The 19,047-nt window shown below is 41.4% G+C and overlaps 1 protein-coding gene across 2 annotated transcripts in view; it reads left to right on the forward strand.

Moving 5' to 3' along the window:
• Window positions 1-16,645, forward strand: part of HSPA4 (heat shock protein family A (Hsp70) member 4) — a 54,425-nt gene extending 37,780 nt beyond the window's left edge. Inside the window, 8 exon segments of one of the 2 annotated variants that reach the window (NM_001131557.1) lie at window positions 1,417-1,598; window positions 2,912-3,001; window positions 6,309-6,461; window positions 7,368-7,493; window positions 9,755-9,862; window positions 11,967-12,086; window positions 14,086-14,247; window positions 14,456-16,645. In NM_001131557.1, coding sequence (NP_001125029.1) covers window positions 1,417-1,598; window positions 2,912-3,001; window positions 6,309-6,461; window positions 7,368-7,493; window positions 9,755-9,862; window positions 11,967-12,086; window positions 14,086-14,247; window positions 14,456-14,659 — 1,145 coding nt within the window. In that variant the 3' untranslated portion in view covers window positions 14,660-16,645. 2 annotated transcript variants of the gene reach the window in all.
• The last annotated feature ends 2,402 nt before the right edge of the window (window positions 16,646-19,047 follow it).

The following is a 19,047-nucleotide window of genomic DNA, read 5'->3' on the forward strand; positions in this document are numbered from 1 at the left end:
GAAGGCTAAGGTGGGAGGATCACTTGAGCCGAAGAGTTCGAGATCAGCCTGGGCAACATAGTGGGACCCTGTCTCCATTTAAAAAAAAAAAAAAAAAAAGAAAAGCTTATCTACTTGGAGAGTTGGCATAGTAGAAAGAACAAGTACGGTATTCTGAAATTTAGGGGCTTTAGATTGCAACAGAAAACCTCTTCCAGTCTCATTAGCAGGTTTAGAACCAGCCAAATGGCTATTATTTAATTGGATCTCCTGTTGTATTGGCAGTTTTTCTTGGTTAGCACCCATTGTAATTACAACTTACATATAAGGTGGTGCTGTATACTATAAGGAGTTAACGAAATTCAATTTGGACCCTAACATACAGTTATAAGATGTATACAGAAAATCGCCAGGTGCAGTGGCTCACGCCTGTAATCCCAGCACTTTGGGAGGCCGAGGCGGGCAGGTCAGGAGATCAAGACCATCCTGGCTAACACGGTGAAACCCCGTCTCTACTAAAAAAAATACAAAAAAAAATTAGCCAGGCATGGTGGCGGGCGCCTGTAGTCCCAGCTACTTGGGAGGCTGAGGCAGGAGACTGGCGTGAACCCGGTAGGCAGAGCTTGCAGTGAGCTGAGATCACGCCACTGCACTCCAGCCTGGGTGACAGAGTGAGACTCTGTCTCAAAAAAAAAAAAAAAAAAAAAAATGTATACAGAAAATCATTAGGAGATGGTGATACAATATCAAAACATCCTAGGTCTCAGAACCGTGTTATCTAGAGTAGTTATAGACTCTGGGAAACTCTTATCTGGAAATAATACTAGTTGAGAAGAGGTAGAAACTAGTTATACTATAAAGACCTACAATATATGGGTAAAGAATTAGGAGTATCCTGAATGGCATTTAGAAGCTGTGGAAAGTTAACCTATTCTTTTTTCCCCATCTGTAAATCTGTAAAACCAGGAATAACAATGATAATTCATACTTTGCAGAGTTCTGGGAATGAAGAAAATGTAAATAAAAACCTTGTACAGTAACTGGATCTAGAAATGGCAATTTACTGATAAACGACAAGCAGAGTGGAATCTTTTTTTTTTTCTGTTTTGTTTTTTGAGTAGAGAATGTGACAAATCTGTTTTAGGAATTAATCTGAAAGTAGCATATAAAGATAAATAGAAATAAGAAATTGGAAGAAAGGAAAGAATCGGGAGATATTTGAGTTCTTAATTGGGGCAGGATAATAAGAGACTGTGAAAGAAGAAAGAGAAATCTGATGATTTATTAAGATTCTAAAAGGACCAATTTTGCTTATTTTAAGCATCATGTTACTGAGCTATCATTGAAAGTAGACATAATCTAGCAGTGTAGGCATATATTCATGCTTGAATTCATCCTCTTAGGTTATGTGTTCTTTTGTCTCTTGTATGTCCCTAGCTCAGTTTTCAGTTCAGAAAGTCACTCCTCAATCTGATGGCTCCAGTTCAAAAGTGAAAGTCAAAGTTCGAGTAAATGTCCATGGCATTTTCAGTGTGTCCAGTGCATCTTTAGTGGAGGTTCACAAGTCTGAGGAAAATGAGGAGCCAATGGAAACAGATCAGAATGCAAAGGAGGAAGAGGTAATCTAGACATTGTATACCATTTGTGATGGCCCAGAGGTGACTTGTCTAGAAATTATAGCAAGTAGACTTGGTGGCAAGGCAGGAGCATTGTGACAGAGCTGCTGAGTGAGAGTGGGTTTGTATGTTTGCCCTTCCCCCAATATAAGTGAACCAGCAGTAGATTTTTATGCAGAATTTGTATAGAAGTGGAACACAAGTTGATTTCTCCTTTCAGATCATACACTTCTCAACTTGAGTTATTCTTGATTCTGGTTATTGAAGAGTGCTCTGAGTCTCAGTTAATTATTTTCAAAAGTAGAATAGATTGTACACTCATTTGTTGGAATTATGCACTGGGTCTTCATTGTGCATCAGAATCAAAGCTTTATAAAACTACAAATTACCTATGATTCCAGCACTTTGGGAGGCTGAGGCAGGAAGATTGCTTGAGCCCAGAAGTTTGAGGCCAGCCTGGGCAACAAAGTGAGACCCTCATCTCTACAAAAAGTAAAAAAAAAAAAAAAACTAGCCAGGTGTGGTGGCACACACCTGTGGTCCCACCTACATGGGAGGCTGAGGCAGGAGGATTGTGTGAGCCTAGGACGTCAAGGCTGCAGTGAGTCCTGTTTGCGCCACTGCACTCCAGCCTGTGTGTCAGAGTGTGACCCTGCCTCGAGGAAAACAAAACTACAAATGCTTGGGTTTCATCCCCACAGATTTTATTGGAGTTGGTCTGGGCTGAGACCCAGGTAGCAGTAGTTTTAAAAGCCTCTCAGGTCATTCTAATATGTTGCAGGCATTGAGAAGCCACTGGTTCAGGCTCTCCACAAACCTTCTTTCATTGTTATTTTTAGGCTTTGTAATTTTAACGTGTTCACCTCCCCTAGCACATGCAGTGGTCATACTTTTGAGGATGAAGAGAGGCTGACTTAGGAGCTATTTGAAAAAGTTGGAACTTTTGAGAGAAAATACCTTTGAGGAAGCCTGGAGAAGCTTATGCTCTCTTCAGGTTGTATTTTGTAGATTGTATTAAATGATGCCACATTGTGAACTGTGAGTACTTAATGGTGTACAAAGCAGTTCCACAGTTATTCTTGTGTATGTAAAGGTAGGGCAGGGCAAGTGTTATCCTCATTGTACAGATGTATTAACTAAGATCCAGAGTGGAAAACTTCTGTGTCCTAGGTAATGTCGCCTACCTGGAATTTTAGCATAGGTCTTCTGATTGCTGGTAATTCAGCAGGAATTACATAACCATGTGACTTTGTCAATGTGTAATGAAGGTTGTTTAGTCTTCCTAATTGCAGGATTTAATTTGACCTGTTTTTCAGAAGATGCAAGTGGACCAGGAGGAACCACATGTTGAAGAGCAACAGCAGCAGACACCAGCAGAAAATAAGGCAGAGTCTGAAGAAATGGAGGTATGCGTTGTGTGTTTTTTTTTTTTTTTTTTTTTTTTTTTTTTGAGGCAGAGTGTCACTCTGTTGCCCAGGCTGGAGTGCAATGACATGATCTCGGCTCGCTGCATCCTCCACCTCCCGGATTCAAGTGATTCTCCTACCTCAACCTGCTGAGTAGCTGGGATTGCAGACGCCCACCACCATGGCAGCTATTTTTTATTTTTGTATTTTTTAGCAGAGATAGGGTTTCACTATGTTGGCTAGGCAGATCTCGAACTTCTGACCTCAGGTGATCCACCTGCCTTGTCCTCCCAAAGTGCTGGTATTACAGGCGTGAGCCACCACGCCTGGCTGAGTTGTGTTTTAGAGTATGCACTGCAGTCTTTTTAAAGTACATGGTTTTGGCTGAGGGGCAGTGTCTTGAAAGATAGTTATACTAGAAACTCTTAATTTATTTGAACAATTTTTTTAGGAAGATTTTGTAGTGATTTGTAGTGTGCTATTTGCAAGATGGCCTTTAAACTCTCTCCTGGTTGATACATGAGAAGAAAGCACTCAGGGATCCTAGTTTTACTAGGCTAGTGATTTGTTTATGCTAGTTTCTGAATGGCTTATACTAAGTCTTTCTACCCATAATTTAAGTCATTACTGATAAACAATAATGAAACTGAAAAAATTTTCAAAATCATCAATGATCCATGCCTTTTACTTTTTAATCTTTTTATTTTTTTGAGATGGACTCTAGCTCTGTCGCCCGGGCTGGAGTACAGTGGCATGATCTCGGCTCACTGCAGCCCCCGCCTTCTGGGTTCAAGCGATTCTTATGCCTCAGCCTCCTGGGTAGGTGGGACTACAGGCGTGCACCATCACGCCTGGATAATGTTTGTATTTTTAGTAGAGACAGGGTTTCTCCATGTTGGCCAGGCTGGCGTCGAACTCCTGACCTCAAGTGATCCTCCCACTTCGGCACCCTGGGATTACAGGCATGAGCCACTGCGCCCAGCCAAAATAACAACTTTTAGTAAAAAGGCGTGGGGCCTGGTTCGGTGGTTCATGCTTGTAATCCCAGCACTTTGAGAGGCTGAGGCGGGTGGATCACTTGGGGTCAGGAGTGAGACCAGCCTGGTCAACATGGTGAAACCCCGTCTCTACTAAAAATACAAAATTTATCCCATTGGGGTGGTACATGCCGGTAGCCCCAGCCACCCAGGAGGCTGAGGCATGAGAATTGCTTGAACCTGGGAGATAGAGGTTATGTGAGCTGAGATTGTGCCACTGCACTCCAATCTGGGCGACAGAGCAAGACTCCATCTTAAAAAGTTATTTTAAATAATGGAATAATGGATTTAAATATATTTTGTGAATAATGTAAATAATGTATTTATTTCAAAAAGAGTAGTAACATTTTTGAATCCTTTACAACCTATTCTTTAATTTTGAGTTGTCATGTTTAAATTTTTTTATCATTGAAAATATCTTTTATTTATAAAATTACAATGTATAATCTCACCATCTTAGGAGTTTCTAATTTTAAAAAGTTTCTAATTTTTAAAAATTTCTAATTTAAAAGTGGCATTTAAAAAAGTTGGACAGAACCTTAAAGTGGCTTAAGTCTGTTACATATTTTCATGTCAATTAACAAAATTTAATTGCTTTTCTTTAGCTGTGCAAGTAATATTAAAAAAGAAAATGGACAGGAAATGGTGCTTACAGATTCTTTAGTTGGGTCAGGCCTTTTTCAAGATGGAAGACCCTTTATGTTGTTGGGTGAGATGGGGGCAGCAGTGGCAGAGACAAGGACTTGTTCTCCTGTATGTTTGTGGAAGGTGGGTGAAGAGAAGGGAGAAGTGATGGCTGCTTCCCCAATGCCCTTGAGCTGTGGGGGGGTGGTTTTAGAGGTATTATTTATCTAGGCTTCCTTGGGATGGCTCAGAAACTAAAGTGCCTTTTGCATAGTATTGCTTCTAAAGGCAAATGAAATAGAAATGATAGATAAATTTCAGCAGCCGACTTAAGTTAGTTTGATAGGAGGTGGGAATTGACATTAAGATTTTGCTTTATCATAGAACAAATTGAATTCCAGATGAATTCTAAAGTTGAAAGTTGAAAAAGCTTGAAGTGAATATTTTTCTAATCTGTGGATGAGGAAGGGCTTTCAGAGTATGAAAGCAACATAAGTAATCTCAAAGGAAAAGATGGATAGATTTGACAGTCAAAACTTATATATAGACAAATAATACAGTTAGAAAAAACTAGAGGAGTCGCTGTGGCTCACACCTGTAATCCAGCACTTTGGGAGGCTGAGGCGGCGGATCACCTAAGGTCAGGAGTTCGAGACCAGCCTAGCCAACATGGTGAAACCCGATCTCTACTAAAAATACAAAAATTAGCTGGGCATAGTGGCAGGTGCCTGTAATCCCAGCTACTCAGGAGGCTGAGGCAGGAGAATCTCTTGAACCCGAGAGGCAGAGGTTGCAGTGAGCTCAGATGGTGCCATTGCACTCCAGCCTGGGCTACAGAGCGAGACTCCATCTCAAAAAAACAAACAAAAAAACTAGAAGAGTCAGTTGTTTGTAGGGGAAAGAAACACTGCAATCCTAAGAGAACAGTGGATAAAATATTACTAGGCAGTTTGAGGAAATAGTTAAGTATGGCTTGTAAGTGTCTGAAAAAGGTTAAAAGAAACTCATACTAAATAACAGTCAGATGATGTTAAATGAATTCTCATTTGTGGACAGGGTGCAGTAGAATGAGTTTTTTCCTTGTGAGAATGTAAATAGTTACAGACATGATAGAAATAAAATTACCAGCATGTTACTGATCCATAAATATTTCATACCTTCCTCCTCACTAACTTCATTTGAATGTCTATATGTTTAAATAAAGGTAGAAAAATTTTTAATAGTGATTATATATTGATATGGGGTTGTAGGAGATATGTATTTTATAAAATTTACCATCTTAACTGCTTTTAAGTGTACCGTTCAGTAGTGTTAAATATGTAGACATTGTGGTGTAACCAGTCTTCAGAACTTTATCTTGAAAAACTGAAACTCATACCCATTAAATAACTTTCCATTATTCCCCTCCCCCATCCCCTGACAGCCACTATTCTGCTTCCATTTTTATGAATTTGACTGCTCTAGATACCTCATCGTATTTACTTATTTTTTATTTTCTAGATGTTATGGTAGTCCTAAGTTACTTAGATCATCATCAAAAGAGAACGAAGTAAAAAAAAGCAAAAACAGTTGTTCAAACATGACTCATTTTGAAGTTTAAGGTAGTCTGTGTATGTGTTTGTTCTTAATGATTTCTATTGTTTTAGACCTCTCAAGCTGGATCCAAGGATAAAAAGATGGACCAACCACCCCAAGCCAAGAAGGCAAAAGTGAAGACCAGTACCGTGGACCTGCCAATCGAGAATCAGCTATTATGGCAGATAGACAGAGAGATGCTCAACTTGTACATTGAAAATGAGGTTGTTATTTAAAGTCTATTGGAACAATGAGCTAACAAATTAATGTTACCATAGTATTCAGACTCTGTGTCCAGTGACTTCATGCATTTTTGATTGTTTGGACTTAGAGAAAATAATTTAGACTTTTGTGTGGTATTGTAAGGGCAAGTTGAAGCAATAGATCCCATGTTATGTCAATTCTTTTACGGTAGTACTAAGATGTCTGTATTGCTAGAAGCTCTGTTATGAAAATTTTGACATATAATGTCTTTGTTGTAGGGGAGGTATTGTTCATTTTTGAATATGTGGGTATATTTGTTCACTAGAGATTGGGATATTTGAGGTTGGTGGTCATGGAAGTTATTCAGTAGGAGAAATCGTATGGCATTAATGGTGGCAGTATTTTGCTTATTCCTTTCCGTTGCCAGTCAGTATGTAAATATAGTAACTCTTACTGAGTGATGCAAGGTTTGGGATTTGTGAGCACATTAATTGAATTAATTTTTGTCTATGAGGTTTCTTACCAGGTTTCCACTGGATCTTAGAATAATTTGTCTTCTAGAAACTTCAGCATTTATACTGCGTGAATGAATTTGATTTTTCTTATCTCATAATAATACAGCAGAGGATATCACTTAGTAACATTGAACCAATAGTTTTTTAAATTTCTCGTCTTAAATTCTTTAATTTTGCTTTTGAGTGTCTACACCTTGATATTTCTATTGTTCTTTTTTTAATCCCACCCACAAAACTCTTTTTGATATTCAAAGTCTGTCAAAGATTAGTCTTCCCACTTCCCTTTGTTATGTGACTTGCAGAACTAAAAGGATGTGGGGAAGAAAGAGTCTCTACTTTTATAATTATATTGGTATTTAAGAAGAAATTAGTTGTCCTAATGTCTAATTTATACATAATATTTATTCTCAGGGTAAGATGATCATGCAGGATAAACTGGAGAAGGAGCGGAATGATGCTAAGAACGCAGTGGAGGAATATGTGTATGAAATGAGAGACAAGCTTAGTGGTGAATATGAGAAGTTTGTGAGTGAAGATGTAAGTCTGCCACAACATGCCTAACTACTGTGTGTCTTCCGTGAACATCTTTAAGTGGGTTAGAAGGGAAGTGTGCAGCTAAATGTGTATGGTAGAATTATTAAAAATGGAGTTTTTTTGGGGGGGGCAAAATTTTATATTTTTTTCTGTATTTCTCTATTAGTACAGTGTTTTGTAAGGTTTGGTCTTTGTGCATCACGTTCACAAATCACTTTTGACATGTTCGAATATTGTTATTTATCTTGTATTTTTCTTTTCTTTCTTTCTTTTTTTTTTTTTTGAGACAGAGTTTTGCTCTTGTTGCCCAGGCCGGAGTGCAATGGTGTGATCTCGGCTCACCGCAGCCTCCGCCTCCCAGGTTCAAGCAGTTCTCCTCCCCCAGCCTCCCGAATAGCTGGGATTACAGGCATGTGCTACCACGCCTGGCTAATTTTTGTATTTTTAGTAGAGATGGGATTTCTCCATGTTGATCAGGCTGGTCTCTAACTCCTGACCTCAGGTGATCCGTCCGCCTTGGCCTCCCAAAGTGCTGGGATTACAGGCGTGAGCCACCGCGCCCGGCATGTATTTTTCTTTAAATTGTTAAAGCTCACTTTTTCCCATTTATTGTAACTCACAATTTTTAGTTTTTTTAAAAAAAATTTGAATAGCTCTTGGGTACAGGTGGTTTTTGGTTACATGGATGAATTATATAGTGGTGAATTCTGAGATTTTGGTGCACCTGTCATCCACGTCCTGTACATCATACCTAAGATGGTAGTTTTTTTATCCCACACCCCACTTCTGTCTTCCCGCTTCTGAGTCTCCAAAGTCCATTATATTAACTGTGTATGCTCCATAGCTTAGCTCCTACTTATAAGTGAAAACATAGCAGTATTTGGTTTTCCATTCCCAAGTTACTTTACTTAGAATAATGGCTTCCAGCTCCATCCAGTTGCTGCAAAAGACATTATTTTGCTACTTTTTATGACTCAGTAGTATTCCATGGTGTGTGTGTATATACCACGTTTTCTTTATTTTATTTTTATTTTTTATTTTTATTTTTTTGAGATGGAGTCTCGCTCTGTCACCCGGGCTGGAGTGTGGTGACGCGATCTTGGCTCACTGCAAGCTCTGCCTCTCAGGTTCACGCCATTCTCCTGCCTCAGCCTCCTGAGTAGCTGGGAGTACAGGTGCCTGCTACCACGGCTGGCTAATTTTTTTTATTTGAATTTTTTTTAGTAGAGACGGGGTTTCACCGTATTAGCCGGGATGGTCTTGATCTCCTGACTTCATGATCCACCTGCCTCGGCCTCCCAGAGTGCTGGGATTACAGGCGTGAGCCACCGTGCCTGGCCTACCACGTTTTCTTTATTTATTCATTGGTTGATGGGTACTTAGTTGTTTTTATTTTTTTATTTTTTTGAGATGGAGTTTCAGTCTTATTGCCCAGGCTGGAGTACAGTGGTACGATCTTGGCTCACTGCAACCTCCGCCTCCCTGGTTCAAGCGATTCTCCTGCCTCAGCCTCCCTAGCAACTGGGACTACAGGCATGCTCCACCATGCCTGGCTAATTTTTGTATTTTTAGTAGAGACGGGGTTTCACCATGTTGGCCAGGCTAGTTTGTCCTTACCTCAGGTGATCCACCCGCTTCAGCCTCCCAAAGTGCTGGGATTACAGGCGTGAGCCACTGTTCCCGGCCGCACTTGCTTTTACATGCAGTTTTTCGTTCTGAAATTTTTTAACTTACCAAAAGCCCTCCACGGGAGGGAGAATAATATAATAAAACTCCCCATACCTATCAAGTAGACCAACATTTGCCATCCTTGTTTTCTGTATCTCCCATCTCCTTACTCCCCCTGTATCTTACCTTATTTTTTTTTGAAATGGAGTCTTGCTCTGTTGTCCAGGCTGGAGTGCAGTGGCCCCATCTTGGGTCACTGCAACCTCCACCTCCTGAGTTCAAGCAGTTCCCCTGCTTCAGCCTTTCTAGTAGCTGGGATTACAGGTGTCTGCCATCACGCCCGGGTAATTTTTTTTGTATTTTTAGTGGAGACGGGGTTTCACCATGTTGGCCAGGCTGTTCTCGAACTCCTGACCTCAGGTGATCCACCTGCCTCAGCCTCCCAAAGTGCTAGGATTACAAGTGTGAGCCGCTGCGCCTGGCTGCCCTCTGTATTTTAAAGCAAATCTCAGATACATCATTATATTCTATGCCTCTGACTGTATTGGGGATGTAATTTTTGATTGACCTAATTATAATATTTTCTTTATCATTAGGATCGTAACAGTTTTACTTTGAAACTGGAAGATACTGAAAATTGGTTGTATGAGGATGGAGAAGACCAGCCAAAGCAAGTTTATGTTGATAAGTTGGCTGAATTAAAAGTAAGTGACTCTTGAGAGCAGAGGTATCCAGAACCCTAGTTGAAGCTTCCTCTGAGGAGCTCAAATTTGGGAGGAATTCTCAAGTAAAGACAGACTGAAAATGATGTTTGATGAACTAAACCCTTTATGACTTAGGCTCATTATCATTCTCACTTTTAGAACTTTGTAATAACAAAATGATTTTTCTGAAAATTGAGTTTAGGTTTGTAATGCTTCACTGAATTGGATGTTTAGTGCATTCTTGGTGTCAAGAGATAAAATGACTGCAAGACTTAGTACCTGCCCTAAAGGCACAGGGAATGCAGTTGGGGCAGGGCTGTTTCTGTTTATGTAGTTTGGATTCTTGATAAAAGCAAAGCATCTGGTGGGTTATTTTTTATATTTTGATATATTATTTTATTATTTTATTATTTATCTATCTATTTATTTTTTAATACACAGTCTTGCTCCGTTGCCCAGGCTGGAGTGCAGTGGCACAGTCTCCGCTCACTGCAACCTCTGCCTCCTGGGTTCAGGGGATTCTCATGCTTCAGCCTCCAGAGTAGCTGGGATTACAGGCGTGTGCCACCATGCCCAGCTAATTTTTGTATTTTTAGTAGAGACAGGGTTTCACCATGTTGGCCAGGCTGGTTTGAACTCCTGACTTCAAGTGATCTGCATGCCTTGGCCTCCCAAAGTGCTGGAATTATAGGTGTGAGCCACCATGCCTAGCCAAAGCATCTGGTTTTGTATTTAAAGCATCTGATTTTTTTTTTTTTTTGAGACGGAGCCTTGCTTTGTTGCCCAGGCTGGAGTGCAGTGGCGTGACCTCGGCTCACTGCAGGCTCCGCCTCCCAGGTTCACGCCATTCTCCTGCCTCAGCTCCCAAGCGCAGTGGCTCATGCCTGTAATCCCAGCACTTTCGGAGGCCGAGGTGGGCGGATCACGAAGTCAGGAGATTGAGACCAAGGTGAAATCCCGTCTCTACTAAAAATGCAAAAATCAGCTGGGCGTGGTGGCGGGTGCCTGCAGTCCCAGCATCTGATTTTTTAACATTAGGATTAAAAATGCAAAGAATTACATAAAATTGAGGCCTTTTGTTCAGAAAAGGTTGCAGATGCACAAGAATGAACTTTTTACATTTCTCTTTAAATTTAGCTCTGGATTACTTGGTTTCTTGTGGAACTGGGCCATTTTGAGTCTCACTCTGTCAGTCGGGCTGGAGTTCAGTGGTGTTATCATGGCTTACTGCAGCCTCGACCTCCCATGCTCAAGTGGTCCTTCTGCCTCAGTCTCCCAAGTAGCTAGGACTACAGCTGTGTGCCATCACGCCTGGCTGTTTTAATTTTTTTTGTAGGGAAAGGGTCTCCCTGTGTTGCCCAGACTGGTATGGGAACTCCTGGACTCAAGCAATTCTCCTTCCTTGGTCTCCCAAAGTGCTGGGATTACAGGCATGAGCCACCGAACCTGACCAAGCATTTCTTAATATCACTGTTGTATTAAGTTTTCAAGTTCCAGTTATTTCATAAATGATTTTTTGTTTGAATCAGTATCCATATAGGGTTCATAGATTTTATTGATGTCGCTTATAACTGTGTCTATAGTTCTTCTTCCATTATTTCCCCGTGTCGCCCCACCCTTTCCTTATTTAGTTTATGAGGAAATTGGATCATTGGTCCTGTAGGATTTTCCTCTAGTTGGATTTTGCTGATTTTCACCTCCCTGGTGGTATTTAATATTATTTGTTAAATTGATGGTTACATTTAGAGGCTCCATCAGATTCAGGTGTTTAAGATTTTAAATTAAAACATTTTTTATTTTTGGCAAGTATACTTTATATTTGGTACTGTGTATCTCTATTAGGAGGCACCTAATTTTTGGTGGTCTCCCTGCTGTGTTTTGAGGGCTCAGGTGACAAATTGAAGCGATTCCACATGGAACAGTGTTGAGGTATAGTCTCATTCCCCTCCTGAAGTAGCTTCATATTTCCAAAGGCCTGGAGAAATATATTTAACTTCTTATATATAGCACACGGAGATTAAATGTACTTTATCACCAGTCTTAGTGGAATCAGTACTCTGGATCGTTGAACTGCCATATGAAGACTGTGTATTCTTCTGTTAAGAATCTAGGTCAACCTATTAAGATACGTTTCCAGGAATCTGAAGAACGACCAAAATTATTTGAAGAACTAGGGAAACAGATCCAACAGTATATGAAAATAATCAGCTCTTTCAAAAACAAGGTAACTTTTTTCTTTTTCCTACTCTTATTTTAGTAAAGTTAACTTTTTTTTTTTTTTTTGAGACGGAGTCTTGCTCTGTTGCCCAGGCTCTGGAGTACAGTGACGCAATCTCGGCTCACTGCAACCTCCATCTCCTGGGTTTAAGCAATTCTTCTGCCTCAGCTTCCCGAGTAGCTGGGATTACAGGTGTGCACCACCATGCCCAGCTTATTTTTGTATTTTTAGTAGAGATGGGGTTTTGCCATGTTGGTCAGGCTGGTCTCGAACTCCTGACCTCAAGTGATCCACCTGCCTTGGCCTCCCAGAGTGCTGGCTGGTATTACAGGCGTGAGCCACTGCTCCCGGCCGTAAAGTTAACTTCTGAGGCATTTACATAGCATTTTTTTCTCTTGTTCTCATTAAGTTGTTTAATAGCACTTTTTATTTTGGATATTAATGTAATGTGTAATGTTTTATAGCGTCTTAATAAGAACCATAGGATTTGCTGTATCTCTTTAATAGGTGGAATCTGGAATTGAACAGTGTTGATCAGTTTCCTTTTCGTTAGTGTTTGACTTAACATGCGCTATCCTGGTCTTTCTAACACCTGAGGCCAGTAATTATCCACACAGTACCTTTATAAGGTAGGGGGTGGTATCAGCATTTATAGATAAATTCCAACTTATTTAAGCCTCACTTTCCTTAAGCAACATTCAAGGTCACTAAATTGGGAGAACTGTCATTTAGCCAGAAGTCTGACTCCAAAGTTCAGACTTTGGAGTATAAAGTTCCTCCATTATACCCCAGGTTCTTGACATATTGTTAGTGTAAGAAACTTTGAATGATAAATTGAGCTTTTGTGGGGTTTTTTTTTGGTTTGTTTGTTTTTGTTTTTTGACGAGTTCTCACTTTGTCACCCAGGCTGGGGTGCAGTGGTGAAATCTCGGCTCACTGCAGCCTCAATCTCTCTGACTGAAGCAGTTCTCCTGCCTCAGCTACTTTCTAAGTCGCTGGGACTATAGGCACGCACCACCACACCCAACTAGGGTTGTCTTTTTTTTTTCTTTGAGATGGCATTTCACCATGTTACCCAGGCTGGTCTTGAACGCCTGAGCTCAAATGATCCACCCACCTCGACCTTCCAAAGTGCTAGGATTACAGGCATTAGCCATCAGGCCCCGCCTTTTTTTTTTTTTTTTTTTTTCCTCCTTCTTTTTTGTGAGACAAGGTCTCAGTCTGTTGTCCATGCTCTAGTGCAGTGGTGTGATCGTAGTTTACTGCATCCTCAACCTCCTGGGCTCAAGTGACCATCCTGCCTCAGCCTTCTGAGTAGCTGGGACTGTAGGCACATGGCCCTCATGCCTGGCTAATCTTTGTATTTTTTGTGGAGATGGGCTCATCGTGTTGTTCAGGTCTTGAAGTCATGGGCTTAAGCGATCCTCCTGCCTCAGCCTCCCAAAGTGCTAAGATTACAAGTGTGAGCCACCGTGCCTAGCCTGAAAGGCCTTCTTCTTCTTCTTCTTCTTTTTTTTTTTGAGACGTAGTCTCGCTCTGTTGCCCAGGCTGGAGTGCAGTGGTGTGATCTCAGCTCACTGTAAGCTCCACCTCCTGGGTTCACATGAAAGGCCTTCTTTTAAAAATAGTATTCATTATAGTTTTGGTTCCGAACTAGCATGCTGCAACTTCAGCTCTCATATCTCATGTAATTTTTTTGCATTGTGAAATTATCTTCCTAAGATTTTGTATAAATCAGGTGCTGCTGTTTATCTTGTTGAAGCCTTTTAATTGATACCTTATGAATTTTCTTGACCTTTAAAATTTAAATCTATCCTGAGTGTATTAAAAAATTGTGATTAGGTTTCTTTTGAATAATTCTGTTCAGATTGTGAGGCTAATAAATATGCTTTATTTTTTGAAAGATTATAAGTTTTTGAAAAATGGCAGAAACTAGACAGTATTTGCGGGGAGGGAGGGAGGGTATTACCCTTTTAGCACTTGTCTGACTGTCTCCTGGTTGCAGGAGGACCAGTATGATCATTTGGATGCTGCTGACATGACAAAGGTAGAAAAAAGCACAAATGAAGCAATGGAGTGGATGAATAACAAGCTAAATCTGCAGAACAAGCAGAGTTTGACCATGGATCCAGTTGTCAAGTCAAAAGAGATTGAAGCTAAAATTAAGGTAATTTAAGACTTTTTTTTAAGAGTCTTTTCTTGACAGCCTTATTATTAATAGTCCTCAAGTGACACTTAGGAGGGAACTTTATTATAGTGTTTTAGCTTCTAGGTTGAGGATTGGATGGTGGGAGAGGGTGGATTTGGCTTTAGCATGGCTTGTAAAATTTGTTGATTTTATAAGAAACCACAGTTTTCTCTCTTACCCATTCCAGGAGCTGACAAGTATTTGTAGCCCTATAATTTCAAAGCCCAAACCCAAAGTGGAACCTCCAAAAGAGGAACAAAAAAATGCAGAGCAGAATGGACCAGTGGATGGACAAGGAGACAACCCAGGCCCCCAGGCTGCTGAGCAGGGTACAGACGCAGCTGTGCCTTCGGATTCAGACAAGAAGCTTCCTGAAATGGACATTGATTGATTCCAACACTTGTTTCTATTAAAACAGACTATTATAAAGCTTTAAGTTGTCAACTTTGTTCTAAATATCAACTAGAGCAAGTGAATACTGAAGATTTCTTAGTCAGTTTTTAGGGGATTTTCGGGGAGGGGAAATAGGTAATGTATGGAGCATTTTGACTTCTAAATAGTTAGATACAGAAATTAAGTGCATTGTATCTTTTTCATAATGGTACTATTTAGAAGCCCAGTTAGTCTTACTGAGCTTATGCTTCACTCCTTTATGTTTAACCATGTGTCTACAAGAATAAGTTTGTTTTGGAAAGTTGAGCTATAGCTACAGCTCTAGCTATCCAGCAGACTTTTCATTATGACTTACATGGCAGGAGCTCTAATTATGCTTTAAAAATCTGTTGTGGAGATTGCTTTAAAGGCTCCCTGCCTGGTGTGGGGATGGGGTCCCCCTCTTTGTGAGGGCTGGAGCATGGCATGGCATGGATTAACACGGCAGAGGAACAAAGGTGTGCTCTGAGCTTCTTCATATTTCACCTTCACCCTCACCTGTGTTCTCTTCCCTCTCTCCCAATAAAAGGGCTCTCATTATAAATGCCATGTACTTCTCTTGGGAAAATAGACCCCCTTGCTTAGAGTAAGTTGTTAACTGAGGGCTTTAAACCTGGAGGCTCTTCCTGAAAGTATGTTCATGAATACCCCAAGCATCAAGGTCTAAATAATTTTCAGAAGATTAGAATTGGGTAGATATACTGTTGGATATAGCCATGGTAAATTTAACTGAGGAATTAAATCCTTGTTAATTTTGGTGTAAAGATTTGTATCCTGGCCTGTTTATTCAGGTGGGAGATGTTCTGTATAATTTCGAGGTATAGCTTGAACTCCTAGAACAAGAGTTAAAAGTTATTTTTAGCTCATTCACAATCACTTGTGTGTTAAGTGTTAATATCTGTCATGAACCTGCCAATTTGTACATGTTAAGCAGCTGACAGATGATACAAAAAAACTAAGATACACTGGATTGTACTGGATGAGTGAAATTAGTGTTAAAGAAGTGTGGTGCCTGATGTTATAACAACACCTCATTCTTAACTGTGTGGCCAGTGTCAGGTATACCAAAGCATTCCTCTGACTGCTTTTTGGGGCAGTGTTGACAGGAGTGAGGCATTTTGGAAACTCCAAGGGAAGCCTGTGTTTGAGGCCAGAGTTGGTACCTGCTTTAAGAAACTCTTACAGGGCTTGTTGGTAATGTTTTGGATCTTTGTAAAAATTGATATTCTGTATAACAGAGTGCCTCTCTGTTACTTTTGGCCTATGTTGTTAGAAATAAGATGCTATCTTGCATAGTTAGAATTAAGCGTTTGTCCATCTCTAGATAACATTGAAAAGTTTTAGAGTGTTACAGGCTCTAAAGTGCAATGGAGAACAATTGCTTAGGAGGAGGAAGGGGAAAGTATACTTATGTTGGTGTGTAAGCACACATGGAGGCCTCGAGGCACCACAACAAGGCCATGTTCTTAGCACATCCTCTGTTCTCTACCTGTCATGCTTCAAGAGTTCCAACTGGCCTGCTGTGAAGCCAGTAGCTATTTTAAAAGTGCTGGTTGCAGGATTAAGCCAACCCTTTACAACTGGCCCAGTCCTTAATGGCCATTTCTTCTTTAAAAAAAAAAAATTGTTTTTGTCTTTTTTTGGTGTGTGTGTGTGTGGGGAAGGGTGTGGGTGCTGGGATGGGGGTGAATTTGAAGTTGAAACAAGATGATGTGGTCTGCTTGCTCTCTGCTTAGACAGGCTTTAAGACCAATTGGATTTTCATGGAGGCCAGGACAGAGAGTGGTAATTGATGGCTTGTGTACAGACAAGCATTTATCCAGGTTGCGGTATCCAAACTGGTTTGTTAAAGCTCCAGGTCACGTTCTTACACTAAGAAAATCATTCAGTAAACATGAGACAAGTTTAGGAAAAACTAATAAAATAAACCTGTCTTACACTTGAATGGTTTCCTTAATTCCATAATGAAGGCTGCGGGGTGTGTTTGTGGGGGTGTGTGGGGTGGGGGCGGGGGGTATGTTTTCAGTAATAACGTTCTCTAGGAGTAGGAACCCTCTGAGCTAAATTTCACTTAACATCCGTTGAAGACTTCCAGCCTGAAGAGTGACAGCTGAAGCACACTGCCTACTTTGTGAGAAAATGTTGCCTAATTTTTCTGTACTCCCTCCAGTTGAGTCTTGGCCCAGTTCCTTTGGTGTTAGGAATCCTTGTCTTGCTCCTGTGACTGGGCCTTACTTTGAGGGTTTTGTTAGCAGAAGGTGGAGGTTATGGCATAAAGATAAGTGCTAGGACTGATACCTGGCCAAAGAACAGCATGGTCCAGGGTGTGCTAGAACAGTTGCCGCCACTGGATATGTGGTGTGGCTGCGTGGAATGTGTGTTGATGTATGTATGTGGTGGTGATGGGTGTTTAAAGGGCATTAAGCCAGTGAAAAAGACCTTAACTGGACAAGGCATGGGTCTTGTTCCCTGGGTCATGCCCCTTACACAGTCCTAGTCCTCTGGCTGTAGGAGCAGCTTACCTGCCAGGGCCTACCCAGGGCCTATTGTAGCCACGTGTCTAAGAAACGTGTCTGTAGTAGGTTGGGTTTCCTCCTGAGCATCTAAGTGGTTTCTGTAGGGGAATTGTTAGATGTGGTAGAAAGAGCTGAGATAGCTGGGTGTGGTGGTGTGCACCTGTGATTCCAGATAGTTGGGGAGCTGAGGCAGGAGGATCACTTGAGCCCAGGTGGTCAAAGCTGCAGTGAACCGAGATTGTGCCATTGCAACTCCAGCCTGGGTGATAAAGTGATACCCTGTCTCCGTAAAAGGTGGGGGGCTGAGAGATCAGGGTTCTGTTGTGGGGCAGTGGGAGCTGTTTTGCAGGGGCACAGGGGGCCTGGGGGATGTTGGAGGTAGTGGGACTTAGTCCACCTTTGAGGGGACAGCCAAATGAAGGGGAAAATTGCTGGGTTTGGTACCTGCAGGAAGAGGGAAGATGTAAGCATGGTTCCAGCTCAAAACCATGCTTTAAAAGTTGGGATAGTAGTTACTCTTTGTGGAGTAGTGACAAGATGATGTGAGGCTTGGTGATGCTTGTTTTTTGATCTGACTTTTGATAGTGTACTCATATGTACACTTGACCTATTTCAATAATTTTAAGTGGCTTTAACAGAAAGATGTGTATTACTTTTGTTGTTGTTTTTGTTTTGAGATGGAGTCTCGCTTTGTCGCTCAGGCTGGAGTGCAGTGGCGGGATCTTGGTTTACTGCAACCTCTGCCTCCCGGGTTCAAGTGATTTTTCTGCCTCAGCCTCGCGAGTAACGGACTAGAGGCATGTGCCACCACGCACTGCTAAGTTTTGTATTTTTAGTAGAGACAGGGTTTCACTGTATTGGCCAGGCTGGTCTCGAACTCCTGACCTTGTGATCTGCCCGCCTTGGCCTCCCAAAGTGCCAGGATTACGGGTGTGAGCCACCATTCCCGGCCTACATTTTTACACAAAGAGTGTAGGTTATAAAACTACATAGCCTCTCAGGTTTTGAAAGAACATTAAATGGGTTTGCAATAAAAAAGCCAGAAGGATTTTCCCAGATGAAGTGGTTTTTAGGGATTGTGGGTGATTGTATATTTTTGCTTGTTTCTGTTTTCAAAGATTGCTACAATAAGCATTTAGGGCCAGACATGGTGGCTCATTCCTGTAATCCCAGCCAAAGTGGGAGGATCTCTTGGGTCCAGGAGTTCAAGACCAGCCTGGGCAACATAGGGAGACAAGCCCCTACCCCCCACCGCCTCCTGTCACTAATAAAAGCATTTAGGAATTTTATAATGTTAAGAAAACTAGAAGTGTGTTTTAAGAAGAATGGCTCCAAGGTTTCAAACCTAGAATACGGGATATGATTGTACATGTGGAGCTTCTAGTCTTGAGGAGTCACTGGAGATGTGGTGGGAGTTTAGATTGAGAAGTTTTCCTGGGTGGGGTTGAGACATTGAAGCTACAGGTGGGTGTGGATGGAAGCTTTTGGGGCTGGAGTTGTGTTCCTGGTTGACGGGATGAAGGCTTGTGTTTAGATGTGTCAGGAAGAGGAAGTAGAAGCTTCGAAAGAAGGAACTGCCAGAGAGGAGTTACGATGCATAAAGCATGTTGGGAGGAAGGGAGCTAGAGATGTGAGATGCGGCAGTGGCCGGCAGGGTTAGATGCTTCAGTAGGGTGGGAGCTGGGTGGGGTGAAGGGGCTTGAGGTGAGGCTGCAGGTGCTGAGTACTTGGTCAAGAAGCTTGGCCTCTCTGAAATGAGGCATCAGGCTGCGAGAAAGGAGGTTGGGCAGTGTCCTGTGCCCACAGTCCTATGTGTAAATGGGGATGGTTC

Source organism: Pongo abelii, chromosome 4, assembly GCF_028885655.2.
Source record: "Pongo abelii isolate AG06213 chromosome 4, NHGRI_mPonAbe1-v2.0_pri, whole genome shotgun sequence".
NCBI classification, from domain to species: Eukaryota; Metazoa; Chordata; class Mammalia; order Primates; family Hominidae; genus Pongo; species Pongo abelii.